At 34.4% G+C, this 16,304-nt stretch overlaps 2 protein-coding genes and 1 non-coding gene across 3 annotated transcripts; 1 reads left to right on the top strand and 2 right to left on the bottom strand.

Annotated features, from left to right (window-relative positions):
* Nucleotides 1-570: 570 nt before the first annotated feature.
* Nucleotides 571-652, bottom strand: Trnas-uga. The gene has a single exon. It is a non-coding gene; the product is annotated as a tRNA-Ser (tRNA).
* A 1,445-nt stretch (nt 653-2,097) lies between these two features.
* LOC110461355 (anti-sigma-I factor RsgI6-like) lies at nt 2,098-10,460 on the top strand. Its single transcript, XM_021514801.1, has 13 exons — nt 2,098-2,354; nt 2,768-2,913; nt 3,319-3,411; nt 3,729-3,885; nt 4,214-4,250; nt 5,101-5,259; nt 5,515-5,570; nt 6,600-6,737; nt 7,066-7,237; nt 7,593-7,697; nt 8,021-8,236; nt 8,891-9,113; nt 9,390-10,460. Exons 1-12 carry the CDS (start codon nt 2,176-2,178, stop codon nt 9,092-9,094), a joined length of 1,662 nt encoding a protein of 553 aa, XP_021370476.1. The 5' UTR covers nt 2,098-2,175; the 3' UTR covers nt 9,095-9,113; nt 9,390-10,460.
* Nucleotides 10,461-10,560: 100 nt separating this feature from the next.
* On the bottom strand, nt 10,561-15,585 carry LOC110461356. Its single transcript, XM_021514802.1, has 2 exons — nt 15,254-15,585; nt 10,561-14,033 (listed from the first exon to the last, which is right to left on the bottom strand). The coding sequence occupies exon 2, from the start codon at nt 14,018-14,020 to the stop codon at nt 12,887-12,889; it is 1,134 nt and encodes a 377-aa protein (XP_021370477.1). The 5' UTR covers nt 14,021-14,033; nt 15,254-15,585; the 3' UTR covers nt 10,561-12,886.
* Between the last annotated feature and the right edge of the window lie 719 nt (nt 15,586-16,304).

The raw sequence follows: 16,304 nt of genomic DNA on the forward strand, positions 1-16,304 counted from the left end.
ACGTTCTGTCGTCTGCTGTGCCAATCTGACAAAGCTGTCCACGACAAAAGGTATTGGTCTTTCGCTGGTTCGATGTTTCATATGCCCAGCAATACAAATAATATAAAGATTGAATCTTGGTGTTTCTAGCATTAAGGAGTACGACCAGAGAAAATAACCTTTATTATTTTGCGAATTTCCACGAATTTGACGAACGTGGCATATAGGCAGAAAACACTTACCGTAGTCTTAATTCGGTCATCGTTACGGCCATTCATATGGTTTGTTAGAAAAAATTCTCCTGTTCACAAACTCATTAATTTTGGAGAAAAAAATCAGAATCACTACCGTTGATTTGGATAGTTGTCTTTTAATACCTCTGTTAAATGAATGATTGATGTAACAAAACGTTTAAAATAATTTAAAACCATCTAACAATGTCGACAAACCTATATGAGAAAAAAATATCAAACAATTTATCTGATGATTAAATATCTAGTTGTCCCTACTGCGTAGGTATCACCCCGGAAAAAATAAGATATTCTCTAATATTTATTTCCATATATAACAGGTAGTTATTCTAAAATATAACGTCACGAGCAGGGTTCGAACCTGCGCGGGAAGATCCCATTGGATTTCAAGTCCAACGCCTTAACCACTCGGCCATCGTGACATGTTATAAAGACTATATTAAAGAAATGATATTATTACCTTCATATTGTACCCACCTTAACTTCAAACCCAAATCGAAAAAAACATTGTCATTTTGTGATAAGAAACCAATATACACAGCAATACTTATCGTAATTTCTGGGGTATTTCCCGCGGGCTAATAGGATATTTTTTGTCTTTCCCCTAGAAGCTTTCTGATGAAGCAGACAATATGACAAACTATTTTTAAAATGTTATAAAATGTGTTGGTAATACAATAAATTTGATTTTTAAAATCTTATAAATCTTCAATAATACAAAAGAAAATTATAGAAACGTTCAAGTTTTATCATCAAACGTACGCATGAAAAGTTTATAAATATTACCGGGAATATAATATATCGTCTTATCGAGTACTTAGTGGAGTAAAGAAGTCGTCATAACTGTTAACATCAAAGTTTAAATGAAATCGAAAGCATCGTGTACCTGACGTTGGCGGAGAACCTGGTATAATGGTTTTTATATAGCAGATTACCTGCCGGCAATCTACCAGGGCGGGCAATCTGCAAATTTTATTTCATGATATTTTCAGGGGTACAGACAATATATCGGAGCGGGTAAAAATCAAGAAATTACAGTATGAAAAATAAGGAAATAACCAAAGCTCAACAAAACAATAAATCTAACTAAAAATCGATCAAACTAGGAAATATATGAACAATATATATATATATCGCCGGACTGTACAGTACCTTGTCCCAAGTTGATGCAATTTAGCCGCGAAAAACCTGTTGTAACTACACTCTTTTATCTATGCTTTCTTTTATATTAATTCGTATTACTTTTTACCTGCACTTTCGTCAAATCATCTACCTTGCCGAATGTATACGTAACTTCATACGAAACACTATGGACAACACTGACACCAAACCATATATACACATGACACTGGAGATGACAAAAAAAACCGTTTACCGTTTACATGCAAAATCCACGTGACATGGGTTAGCTCACTACAAGGTATATAATTAAACTTATTATTGAACAATATTTTCTTCATTTCGATCAAATTTCGAGTAAATTACTTTACTTTAGGGTGACTATAGCCTCTTTCAGAGGGTCTGTTGCACCTGTATGCAAATCGTATTTAATATTTGACTTTTACGCACATACAAAAATGTATAAACGATTGAAAATAATAAAATGAGTACTTAAGGCTGAATTCCATATATGTGAAGTTGTATTGGTAATGTGCTTGTTACAGATCCATATTAACAACACCCTGTTTATAGTACAGAACCATTTGAATAATGAAGAAAATAAACCTTACTACCAGTCTACGCTATACACTACCTAAGACAGATTTACTTGAGTAACAGAGATTTCTTACTCAAGGACACCAACAACGATATACGGCCACTGTTTGTAATGTGAAAGAGATAAGACAGCTGATAACATTATGTTAATTTCAAGGGACTAGTATCGTGTTCCGATTGACCTCTTAAAGCAATGGGTTAACTAGTCTACGCAGACAAACGAGGAAACATGGACGTGCTATTCCTGGTGCTTTCGTTTGTCGCTTTGACGAACGGTGCAACAGAGCTTTTGCAAAATCCAGATTTTGAGAGTACTTCTTTTTCTGGAAACTGGATCTGTCAAGGGTGTACTTTGTCAAGTAGCTCTGATAGTTATCGTGGCCATCACAGTGCTAAGATCACTCAAAGGTACATGTACGACCTTTTATAGAATCGGGATTATTGCAGACAAATTCCCATTTATTCAAAGCCTGCTTAGAATGAGCGTTGTATACTCTCATGAAATTGTTATATTGGAATATAATTGTATTTTACCTTTACAAAATCGACTTTATACGCTATGTAAAATATTTTAGTTATGCATAACAATATGATTACATATTTGCATTAATTTCGAGACTAAAGGTGTTGTATATATTTTAAAGGAATTGCATCAAATTAACCAAATCATTAATAAAAGTACCCATACACGACACCAAGAATGTAGATATATTTTTATGTATATCCCATAATATCTTTTAAATGAGATGCACATATCTTAACAAGAATTACTGACATCGAAAGCTAGAATTGTTTTCAATGTTTGTTTGTTTGTGTTTTAGACAACACAATTGGGCGGGAATAGCTCAAACCATAAATGTGTCACCCGGAAATAGGTATGTCTTCAGCGCGCATGTCAAACTGCTTAACATGGCACGAGGTCATATGTTCCATAAGGTCGAGGTCATGATAAGGGAAGCAATACATGGTAACTATGAACTAAACTAATATCCAATTGCTCAAAAGAAAGTGACATAACATGGATATCAATTATATAGAAATATTATGATTAAAAACCTTTAAAATGAAACTCGTAATCGCCGAATTCGTCATACATGCTTTCGTTTTTACTGTTTTGAAGGGATTTATATATTAAATAAGAATAAGCAAAATCGGCGAAATGAATGGTAGGCCGAACTTTTGCTTATAAATAAATAAGACAATTATTTTGAATACCGAATCAGTTACTGTAGTGAATTTAAGCTATATGCTTTTAAGGATGATGTATCTCTCTACTATAAATTTCCCCCACAGATCAATTAAGAAACTTTGTGACATTTCATGTGATACTCGACACATAAAGCAATAGTAATCGGGTTTTTTCACTGGGAAGGACATAACCAGTATCTAGATGTTGCTGACAGCCCTAAGGTACGAACAGACAGTGGCTGGGTAGAGATTGGGTTCGATTTCAAGATTCCACATAGTAAGTTCTTACATTGCATAAGTTTTACTATGTCGTTTAAAAAAAGATTTGTCAATCATTTTTAAGAACTCGGTAAAATCACAAACATTACGTTTGATTTCAAGTCATATTTTATTCATTTCGGTAATTTATGTGGAAATAAACAGATAGATTTCTTATATTCAACTTGGTGTTCAACCTATGTGTGGATTCTTATACAAAGACAGACTCATGCTGATTTTCTGCATGATGATATCTCCGACTTAATAATTCGTTGGTAATATATATATATAGGAGCAAAGCACCACCGTGACTAGATTTCCTTGCTCCGTTTTCAGACGTTCATCAACTTTATGTATATCTACAAATCGCTGAACCGGAAGTGAACTACTTGATCGATTCGGCGAGCTTCAAAGTACTTCCATACGATGCAAACTGGAAGGCTGAAGCAAACTCCAGGATAAATAGCATCAGAAAAGCTCCGATCACCGTCAAGTATGTGTTGATATGCATGTCCTCCTAATTAACACAGAGTGATACATGTATGGTGTTTTTTTGAAGATAGCATCTGGAACACGTAATTTTGTTTGTAATTTCATGTAGAAGGTATACGTAGGTTTTTAGCTTAACAATCGAAAATCGAAATCGAAATAACAGAAATGTATGGTTTTTTAGATAAAGGCAAATATATTTTTTACGCAAATAATTTTAAAACTAACGAGTACCAACGTCATATCTGTGTAGTTTTGGTATCATGCTGTTCATAAATAATAATAAAAATAATGAAATCTTAAGATTGCATATTGTATACTAATATTTTCAGTTTGCACAACCTGCATGGATCTGGCTATCAAGTTGAGGTAATTATATTAATTTCATTTTTCTTTATCGCATATGTCAACTTTATAGATGATGCGTGCCCAATATGATACAGGGTATACTTGTTTTCCACTTGCTTAAAGCATGTTGTTTATTCCTATGAAACAGTATCTTTACTTGTTTGTATTCACTGTATTGAATGAGCACGGAAAACAGATGGGAACAGGGCTTATTTAATCGATTTATACCCAGTTTGTTGTATAGCTTCCAAATAATATTAGGAACTCAAAAGTTGTAATAAAAAACATGAAATAAAAAACCTGTAACAAGATGATTGATTCTAGATCTCCTCGTCATAATGTTACTTAAATGATGAAAGTAATAAAAAGACTAATCATGCGGTGTTGCCAAATTGTACTTGAACGAAAAATTTAAAATGCATTCAACAGTTATAACCACATCATTTTTATAACCGACTTGTTAACTACAACCATACTGTGCAGGGTCTCGATTAACTCTTATGACATTAACAAAACCACGACAGAATTGTTATGATATCAAGCTAGTTCTAATGTCACAGGACGTATGCACCTGGTTTTCTTATTGAACGGGTAAAACTGTTTTAAATAGATGATTTGAAAAAATAAAATGTTTTTTTTTAACAATATCAAATCGTTTTAACTGAACAGTAAAAAGTTTTAAAGAAAAGAAAGAAGTGAGATTATGTTTAAAAAAACTGAATTGAATACAAAAGTACAAGGATTAATTTCTAAGGAATGATATCTATTATTATAGTTAATGGAACGTATTTCCTTATGCTTGCTTTTCACAAAATGGTTCTTCCAGAACAACATCTAGCCAATATGTATACTAAAAAGTATCATATTGCAGATCCAGCAGACAAAGAGTAAATTTGCGTTTGGGTCTGCATTGGAAGCGTCCAAGATCGTGGATTCGTCTCATCATGCCTACCAACAGTTCTTCTACGACAATTTTGAATGGGGTGTGCTGGGAAACGCCCTGAAATGGAGACAGATGGAGTGGAACCAAGTAACATAAATATGATATTATCTATGATGTGGTCCTTTTTTGTTGTGCTACATTGAAAGTCCTACCGGAATATAATAAGTTATCGGACCTTTATTTAGTTGAACATTTTAGAGCTTATCAAATGGCTATCGTACTATCTATATATTACGTGTTCTATGGCCATAAGTGATATAATGAACGTTTTAATGCCATTGAGTATTCGATAATAGTACACATGTAAAAATATAATGTGAATGTTTGTCTTTTTTACTCCAGGGACATCCTAACCTGGACAAGCCAATGACCGCTGTACAAGCTCTCCGTGCGAAGGGGTAAATATCAATACTGAATGCAAGACACATACAATAATAAAATTGCATATAAATAACACTGCATTATAATACTGTTTCGTCCTTTGAGGGTTTTTCTATCATGCAAGGGGCCATAACAGTTGAAATCCAAACTGGTTAAGCGACTATATAAACTGATGTGGAGGTGCGGAAACCCCAAAACCAAACAAACATAAAGCTACAGAAGTATTGGTTAATCCCCCCCCCCCCACACACACACCACACAAACAAAGATACCAATCATTTTGATATTTTTGTGTCCTGTAAACTGTGCTTACCAAAAAATATAATATAAATGATAATTAGTTTCTGACGGTGTTTTTTGCATTAATGCTAGTTTGGTGCTAAAGCAAGCTTGAAGATACATGAACCAAGTACATTAAAAGAATGCATCCTGATTTCTTATTTCTAGTGATTGTTTAAAAAGAAGAAAGTGTGTGATTATCTCATATTTTAAAGTCTGTGAGTGTCCATGTACAAGTGTTTGCGAGATATCTAATTTCAAGATTTACATTGTTCTTTCGAATTTTCGAGTATCTCTTCGACTTTAGCATTGCTTGAAAGAAAGATAAATCATATAGATACAACGCTTTGTATTAATGTCAAGTCGTCCATGTTTGAATGTTTTATGTATCAAACGGATGAAGAATAAAATCTTTATAATTACATTGATCACACATAATATCAATTTAACCATTTAGAAATAACGAAACGAATCGTTTACTCTACCGGTTATATGAAAGGTTCAGCTTAACAGCGCAAATATGAGCAACACTTAAGTAGTATATATCGATGTTTAAAGTATTAATCAGGATTTCTACCGATCGAGCATTTTGTAAGAAATTGTATTATCTATTTCAAACAGGACTAAGTGATGCTAGGTATACATCATAAGACAAGACAACATTTTGTATAGATGAGTAGTTCCGAAAACTTCCGTTATCAATCAATGTCAACATAAATTTATAATAGTATATTTTAAACTTATACATTATTTTTTTAAATTAATAGAATAAAGGTACGAGGACACAACATGTTTTGGGGAACCGATGGAAGGCACCCGGATTGGATTGACGGCATGGGAAATTCTACACTTATTCAAGCTATGCACACACATATAAATGACGTCATATCACGTACTAGAGGGAGGTAATTATGTTATGTGTGCCTAGTCCTGGCATGTTAATTTGTTTGATTGTTGCAGGTTAATTAAATAACAATTCACACAAGTGTATGTTCCATGGTGGTTATTTAAAACCTGTTTGCTGTATAGTTTTTTTTATAAAATATTGTTTGCGGAGGTTAAGTGTACCATAATTTATCATATAACATTGAATAGAGTATAATTATCAGGTCTCTTTGAATGTTGTCTTTTATAAGGTCATGTTATTGCCAGACTATTTGCTGAGCTCCAAACAGAACCAAATAATGTACAGTTTATGTCGATGCCTATGTTGTGAGTTTCCCATCCAATTAGTCTAGAACATTGGGACGTGTACAATGAAAATCTCCACGGGATGTACTTTGAGGAACATACAGGTCACCAAAACATAACTAAGGAGATGTTCAACTGGATACACCAGGCGGAGCCAGGAGTGAAACTGTTCCTAAACGAATATGCCGTGGCTTCGTCAAATCAACTGACCAGCGTAAGAAGAAAAAGATAAACAAAAAGAGAAATGTCACTATCATATAAAAGTTTACAAAAAGAGAAATGTCACTATCATATAAAAGTTTACAAAAGAGAAATGTCACTATCATATAAAAGTTTATCAAATCTCAGACTAATATATTCTAGTGAGTTTATAATTAGAAGTTTAAAGAGCACTAGCTTTTTCACTTTTAAGTAGTTTGTTTTTATGAAATTTAAATTTTGTATTGACCTCTGCCGCTAAGTTTAATTCGATACTTTAATTTTGAACTAACTATTAAAGAACATAATTAACACTTTACATTTTAGTTCAATATTAATAACTGAATAAATTCATTGTATTTATTATCAAGGCGTACAAACAACAAGCAATAGACCTGAAGAATGCTGGAATCCCATTGTACGGTATCGGAATACAATGTCATACCAATAGTCACATGGATATTACGTCATTAAAGGTAAGTCATGTCGTCACCAGAAAAAAAATGTTCAAAACAAGCAATATTGCTACTGGGTCTGGTTTTTCCTATCGGTAATCTGTAAAATATAGCGACGTAGTTTTGAATGCTATCAAGAAATGCACACATTAACTAAAATGTCATTTTTATGTTAATATATTAGCTGCTGATTTAATTTAAAAATAATTATAAAAATGTTGTTTACTCACAGGCTGAAATATTTCTGAATAAACGTTACTTTTTCTGTATCATCTTGCTTTTTTCACCTACTAATTTTTAAAATAAGTGGGTTTTTAAATTTTGAAATACCTCCACGCGCACAGTACCGACTGGACAAGATAGCCGAGGCTGGTCTCCCCATTTGGATTACAGAGTTTACGGTGAATGAAGCTAACGAAGGATTGAAGGCGGACGCCCTGGAGAATATGTTGACATTGTTCATGAGTCATCCTGCCGTGGAAGGAGTTCTACTGTGGGGGTTCTGGGACGGTCAAATCTGGCTTCCCAATTCTGTCTTAGCAACTGGGCCGCATGTACAGGTAAGGGGGAGGGGCACCGAATGGATAGTCACAAGAAAAGGGAAGCATTGGTTTGGAATGTGCTAGTAATGGAAATATAATTTCCTCACAAGGTTTAGTTTTCTCCAGCTAACTTCCAGGGGCTGATTTTTTTCTCCCATTTTATCATATATTTATTTGAAAAAAATGATTATCAGAATTTGTAAATACGATTGTTGTCCTGATCTGCAAAGGATCTCCTCATCTAATGACGATTTTAAGTCAAACTTTATCCTCCCAGACATCAACGATCATACTATAGGGGTAAACCATACCTTTGATAAAAAGGGAGGGAGCCAAATAATCAAGTACGAAAGAGAAAGGTATCGGATGTAAAAATACATGAGAAAGCACTAAATTGTGCGTGTAGGTAAGAGGGGCGTGCATTGCAGACTTTCCAGATGATCGAATGTGTTAGTAAGAGAGCAGGACATTGCATTAACATATACCAGTTTAAGATAAACATAAAGAGAACGTAAGGGAAAGTATAACCAAATGTACAGTGCAATATGGGCAGATAATTAAAAGCGGTGTATCCTCAAATGCACCTGAACGTTTAGCCAAAAGAGCAGTTTGACATTTAAATCAATTCTTTACGTTAATCATTGTTATAGCAGTATATTTCGTGTATTTTAGCCAAATGCTGCAGGAAGGAGATATCAACAACTCTTTCATCAAACGTGGCGGACTCACGTGACAGAGTCTGTAACCGGAAGTACTGTTCATGCATCAGGATTTATGGGAGATTATACTCTTCGTGTTAAACATAATGGCCGCACTGTGAAGACAACACAGTTTACACTGGACAAGGGAGGACAAACTGTCACCGTCAATCTTTAAAACATATGCATACATTACAGTTACGTATTCAAATATGTTTTGTAGGATATGTTTCTTATCTAAATTATTCTATTTAAATCAAGTAATCTTTTTGCTTAAAACAAAGTGGATAACAAATTAAGAGGAATGGAAATATATATCCTAGTGTCGTGAAGTATGTACTGTCTTTTAAGCTTATTTATAAATGTTTATATTTCATTTTTTCTTCGTAATATATACCCAAACCGTTTCCTTTTTCTTTTAATTAATTTGACTATTTATTATTATTTTATTCATATATTTTATGTCATTTCAGATGAGTTGATGGCGCCTGTCATATCCATTATCGGGATTATGTTTTCCAATATTTATCAGCTGGTTTATAAATTCAAATTATGTGAATAAATTTGCCTATCAATAAAATATCCTAATTTTTAACAAAGTGTTCCATAATCGTAATTTAAGCCAATAGTATACTGAAAAAGTGAAAATTTTCGTGTGTGTAAATCTTATCGCGGTGTGGGTATTTGCACACAGGAAATAATTCTGAAATCATCATATTCTATTTATCTATAATCTGTAAACAAATATTCGTGTATGAATATTTTCTCTTTAATTTACCATACTCGAAAAAGGCGAACATTACAACCTCGCAAAGATTTTTACAGTATCAGGTAATATTGTGTTATATATACCTGAATTATACGTCTAAAATAACAAGTAACACATAATAAAACAGGTATGATTTACAGCTATACAAATAATGGTAAAATATGGTTCATGAACAGATAACCAACTATTAAAAAAACGTTAGCCGACGTTTACACAATATGTATAGCATTACTTATCTATAAATATATTCGTTAAATATGTCTTATTATGTTCATCTCAATTTTATACTATGACTGATTTATCTCTTTTTCCACATGATCCATTTTTACAACGTTGATCTCAAATGGCACAACATGTTTAATTTAAATTAAAAAATTGCCAATGAAACCTGACTAATGAAATATATCAAAAATGAAATACTACAAATCATTCAGCAAATGTAACTATATAATTCGCCTTAAGGTGTAGATATCAATGGTATACAAGTGCTTAATCACACCACATTCTAAAATTTAAATTAAACGTTATTTATTTTACAAAACGTATGAAACAGTTTTATCAAATTACATTAATCAGTCTTGGTGGTAGCGCACATAGGTCTGAATGTGAATCCGGGGAAAACCCGCTTCGACCTCTATTGAGACAACGACATATGTGTTTCCAACTTTCTTATATCATTGTCGGTAAGACGGTAATTTTATGTCGATAGCCATTCAGAAACTTATATGTACTATTTCTCCGTATCAAATTGTGCGCCCAAACATGACATTTGCTAGTGTATTTTTTTCGACGGCAGAAAAACGCTTGCACTGACGTATATATGTACATACGTGAAAATTCGATTGTAAGATAGAAAAACCAACACAACTCGAATCTTCGGTCTCAGGTCTCATTATTTCATTTGATTATTCTTCCTTTAAATACCAATATTCTGTTAATCAAACTACATGGAAGTTCATATATCGACCAAAAGTGTGTTCCTTATATCGGTGGTGCCCCTTACATCTTCTCCAAACATGATCAGGTCCACACGTGGTGTAGGACATCCTTAAAATGTCCCGAGTGTCAGGTCTTGCCACAGTTCTTTCAGGGCGATTACTGTATACTGAAACACGAACTGTTCGTTGTGTATAAACATTCGTAGTTTTTGTGGTATTGAACCAAAAAATAAACACAACGAATTTGAATAATATACGTGTCTACTTTTTGTTATCCACGAAAGTTTGTACCACGAAACCATCTTAAAGGCTTCAAACCACGAAGGAAAGTACCCACCAACATTAAGTGTTATACAGTATGACGTCATCATGATGTTTAATGTCCCCGCAGTTCTTGTCCTCTCTTACTGATTCTTAGAACATATCCATCCTTATGACTTTGACTAAGTTACAAACGAGTGTTTTCACCAGCAATAACAAAATACTTGATTACAAAATAGAACTGGGTCACACTGTAACAGCTGTAGCAGACAAAAACTAAACGATTCAACATAAAAATAGGACTCTCTCAGTATCATAAACAAGTATGTTACAAAATCAATATAAAGTCACTCATGTGAACCGGAGTGACACCGAGGTACTTTAAAACACTTATAAACTGCAGGTCGACACATATACATATGCTTTTGTGTTTCTGTCGTACTCCGTTTGTTTATGATAAGGAACCTTTTTTTTTAACGATTTTGAGATTTATTTTGGCTTTGAGTGTAAATTAAATAGTGATGCCATATCTGTAAAAAGGACAACGAAACAACGATTTCGAAAACAATTTTTGTTAAATAACCTACTTTGATTATAAAGTTGTCTTGGCAAAAATGTGTTATTCCTCTATTTATGCAAAGACAAATAAAAAAACAGTTTCAAGAAATTTAATAATTTTAGTTTAGTTGTTTTGCAGAATAGTTTATAACAAATAGCATTTCAATATGCTAAGCGATACGCTCCCGGCCATATAGATACAGGTTAAGGGATCAAATCCTCGTAGTTTATTTTATTTATTACGCTTGAAGATGCCCATACCACTGCATAACACTCTAATTGTGTATTTGACACTCTTTTTTGCTTTACTTTCATTTCATTTCTAAAAAGAAAAACAGGTCATGCGGAATATTTATGAAAAAATGCAATAGATGAAATATAAACAAAAACAAACAGTGTTTTATTAGTGTTTTCATGAGTCAGACCTTAAACCTGACCCTTTAATCATTATACAGATGCCCTAACCATCTTAGCTTCCTGATCAAAGGAAGTACCTTGGCTCAGTCGTAATCCAGCTTTATCCAATACAATAAGAGCTATCTTGTGTTTTCACCGCAGTAGGAAATGGATCCGGATTTAGGTTCGGCTGTAATGTGTTTTACCAGTAATACTAATAGCAAGCAATCAATACAAAAGTAGCAATATGACAAATTTTCAAAATTGTTTGATTGCTTTCCACTTAATTTTGTTTTTATTTACATGAAAGAAAAAAAAAGAAAAAAACGTATACAGTTTCTCAAGACATGTCTATCAGAAGATCGCCTGGTTAGATACTAACTCGCCTTTTCTCACACACTACTGAATTTTAGAATTATGAAGAAATTCAATTCAACTTGTCCACAGCTACAAGATATATAAAATGATATTTTTAAAAGGATGTATGTATCAAACAAAAGTTCAAAATGCGAATATATTACAGTTTTGAAAAGTAGTACATAATGTAACAAATCATAATCTGGTCAAGTTATGTTTGAATCTTGTCTAAACTACAGAAATGCATTATTGACGTCAGCGTGCAGTAAAAGCATCAGGACAAACAAGTATTAACTTTGGATACTGAAGCACAATTAAAGCAAAACTTAATTGATGTTATAGCTAGGAATCTAAAAGAATGCATGAAAATAATCCTACGTATGTTTTTCAAATTTGAATTAAATATGCTACTAGTTATGAAATACCGTAATGAGTTATGATAACTTAAGACAATTTCATGCCATATATTTATAACTTTCAGTGAGAAACATAGATTATTTATATTTTATCTGGGTAAGTCGTAATGCATCAATGGTTGAATGCATATTTAGCAACAACTTCGCGATACAATATATGCAATCTTCCCCTATGTGTTGTATTCCAGGGATTCATTGAAGCAGCACAAATACATAAGAGAGCTGTATCGGCATTGTATTGACAACAATCGGTGTGTAAAACACCCACAAGTGACCTAAACAAGGGGTAAACTGAAGAAGGGTGATGGAGCAAACTTTACATTATCCATGTACACATCGACTTTCCTATCTTTAAGATCAAACAGGGCGGTGACTACAGTCTCTCCACTGTCTGTGGCGCTAGGAGTACGAAAGATAGGGTACTTATCATTTTTCGTGTCACCCAGGATCATCTTCATTTCATGCCCTGTAGAGGGCGCTTTAAACTCTAGGATTCTTTTCATGCGGGCCTCGGACGATGCCAGGTTATCTATTTCCACGACGTGCAGATGCTTATAGTTGTTGGTATGCATATAACAAGGCGTATCCGAATTATTTCCTTGCTCTTTAAATGTGTGCAAATGGACTTTGCTCTCCTTCTCACCAGGACCAATTTCCAGACCCCACATTTCACACGGATGTTTCCAGTTTCCAATGTTCAGATTAAACCCAACTGCACATCCACCACCCACGTTCTTACCAATTTGGAGCGCATGCTCTACTGTAGTGGCAGTCATCATGGATCGGTTGAGGAAGAATCGAGGTGTTGCCCCTAATATTGCAGTTTTAGGATACAGTCCGTTACAGGCAAAAATCATGCCATGCTGATTAAAAGCGAAAGTATTGCCAGGTAAACTGCCGGGATAAGAAAAGACAGTGAACTTCTCATCGGTGGAATCTTCTATGACTTGAGCACTGACTATATATCCGCAGGTTTTTGATACTGGGTCGCAGTCTTCGTTGTGTCCTATCATTTTTACTTCTGGGGTGTTGATCATTATGTCGGAACATCCTAGGTTATCAGACTCCGGTGGCCAACTTTGCATTTCATTAAAATGACAATTGTAAACCTCGTTGGCAATATTTAGAATAAAAATATCTTCAAATGCCATTCCAACGCCATCGGCCATACCTTGTATCTCACGGATGAGATGTGGGAAGTTGTCACGCGCTCCCCGAAGGTAAACCTCTGCTATCTCACGTCCTCGTCTTTGAGAGTAGAACGGAAGTAGTTTCTCCTGTACTAGCTGAGACCGCTGGTAAAACAACTTAATTCTGTTCTGGAACGCTGTGCCAGTTTGGTATCCGACCTCGTAGTGGTTACCTCGCACATGCAGGATGGGCATGGAAACAGCGGGATCGTTCGCCATGTCATCAATTGTTCTGTTAGAGAAATACAAAGTTTAATTTCTTTTTAAAAATTACGAAGCACATGCTATATAGTAGCCTGGTTTCGAAGATACAAGTATTTGAGAATGAATGAGATCTGAATCTTTTAATGCGTTTTACATTTTATGAATAACATGTGATACATTTGACAACTGTTTTGTATTTCATGTCCATCAGTAATAAATGTGATTCAAAATCCCACGGTTCGCAATAAGGGAGAGGAAATATACGGCGTTTATATATATATATTGTTGAATTGAGATTTTCTGTAAAAATGATTCATATAGCATTTAGACAAATAAACGTTAAGTTTATGAATGATTTAAAGGCTTTAATATGGTATTACGCTTGGAAAGATAACGAATCGGCTTTAGTTATTGCCTAAATGATGATTCAATATGACAACTGCATTATAAAAACGTTCCTGCATTACGTTTTTAATATACCATGTAGCCTGTACTATTACATGCATTATTTCATTGTATTACCACGGTAAGAGATAATACACTTTTGCCCCAATTCACGCTAAGTCATAACACACTATGCTATATTCACTAATGCATACCTATACAATGTATCAAAAAGCGATGTTTTATATATACCTCATTAACGAAACAGTTTACGTATAGCTACAGCTCAAGATGTAATCTATCAGATGCATTCGTTAACACCGTGTACAATATAATCGTGCTCCGCCAGCATATTAACTACGTATATACCGATATCCTATACCACACTGAATGATACAGCTCTTAAACCGGGTACAAACTGATAACACATTGCAACAGAGATGCGTACGTCACAAAGGATGAAAAGACATGATTTGCTCAATATAACTTTCACGTTATTACTTTCCCTATACAACCGCATTCAAGCATACGGCAGTGCTTACTATTACATTAAAGGGTTCTCCCCTAAAGAAAACAGTCATGCACCATTTATCAGACTTACGCAGTAGGCGTTTAAATAAATGTTTTACAATTCACTAAGTTAACATGTTTTGCTAGACATAAGATACATACATAGTTCTTACCTCCAAGGTTGCACGGCTGATACGGTTAAGCTTCTGATAAGATAAAGCTCCTAACCTGGGTATACGATACAATATAGTTGTTTTATTGATATACACGTAGTCGTGCTACAGAATGATATCACAATATATTTTCTTAACATAACTCTCAGCATAAAAACATAAGCATTGACTTGATACTCACTATGTATAGACTACTTCAAACGGTGTTTAGTCTTCTCACATCTTCTCACACAGCGTTCTTCTATTTTCCTCGGTACACAGTAGTTGTATGATGATGTTGATGATCCAGACAGAATCACGCTTAATGGATGCGCATATGCGTCGAAGAATGAGTGTTCCCAAGTTTATTTTATAGTATTATAGTTACATCCTGCTTGCTTCAACGGTCTGTTACTGGTTATAAATATGTGTCAGGCTGTGCACAGTTTACATGAATTTTATGACCCAGTGCGATAGTGCGCAGTTGATATGTGTTAGATGTACGTGTGTACACAAACAACTTTCGATATAATAAAACGGCTGTTGTAATGTGACTGAAACTATCTCTGTGTCTTCTGTATAAATAATAATTCACTACCTTTTTGATAGTATTAGCACATAATATTTTCAATAATGACAAACAGACTTGTCTTGCCAAGGTTCGGTTACACTGGGTTACACTGGGTTACACGGGGTTACACGGGGTTACACGGGGTTACACTGGGTTACACGGGGTTACACGGGGTTACACGGGGTTACACTGGGTTACACGGGGTTACACTGGGTTACACTGGGTTACACGGGGTTACACGGGGTTACACGGGGTTACACGGGGTTACACTAGGTTACACTGGGTTACACTAAGCTACACTGGGTTACACTAAGCTACACTGGGTTACATAGGGTTACACTAAGCTACACTGGGTTACACTAAGCTACACTGGGTTACACTAAGTTACACTGGAATACACTGATTTACACTAAGTTACTTTGGGTTACACTGGATTACACAAGGTAAGATGACCACTGTACTTCTGTATGCAGGATCACAATACATTTTTCAACGGGCAAGTGAATACAGTTGTTTTGTTATGTATTGTCAACTTGTCTTTATAATCCGTTACTGCAGTTTTACACGAATATATAATGCGAATAGAGAGATATATGAATCACCCCAAAAAAATGAACACTGAAAAAGTGAAATCAAAGATATCGAACTGGCTTTGTCATCACCGTGGATTTGTACGTGTGGT

Source organism: Mizuhopecten yessoensis, unplaced genomic scaffold (genome assembly GCF_002113885.1).
Source record: "Mizuhopecten yessoensis strain PY_sf001 unplaced genomic scaffold, ASM211388v2 scaffold10603, whole genome shotgun sequence".
Taxonomy (NCBI): Eukaryota; Metazoa; Mollusca; class Bivalvia; order Pectinida; family Pectinidae; genus Mizuhopecten; species Mizuhopecten yessoensis.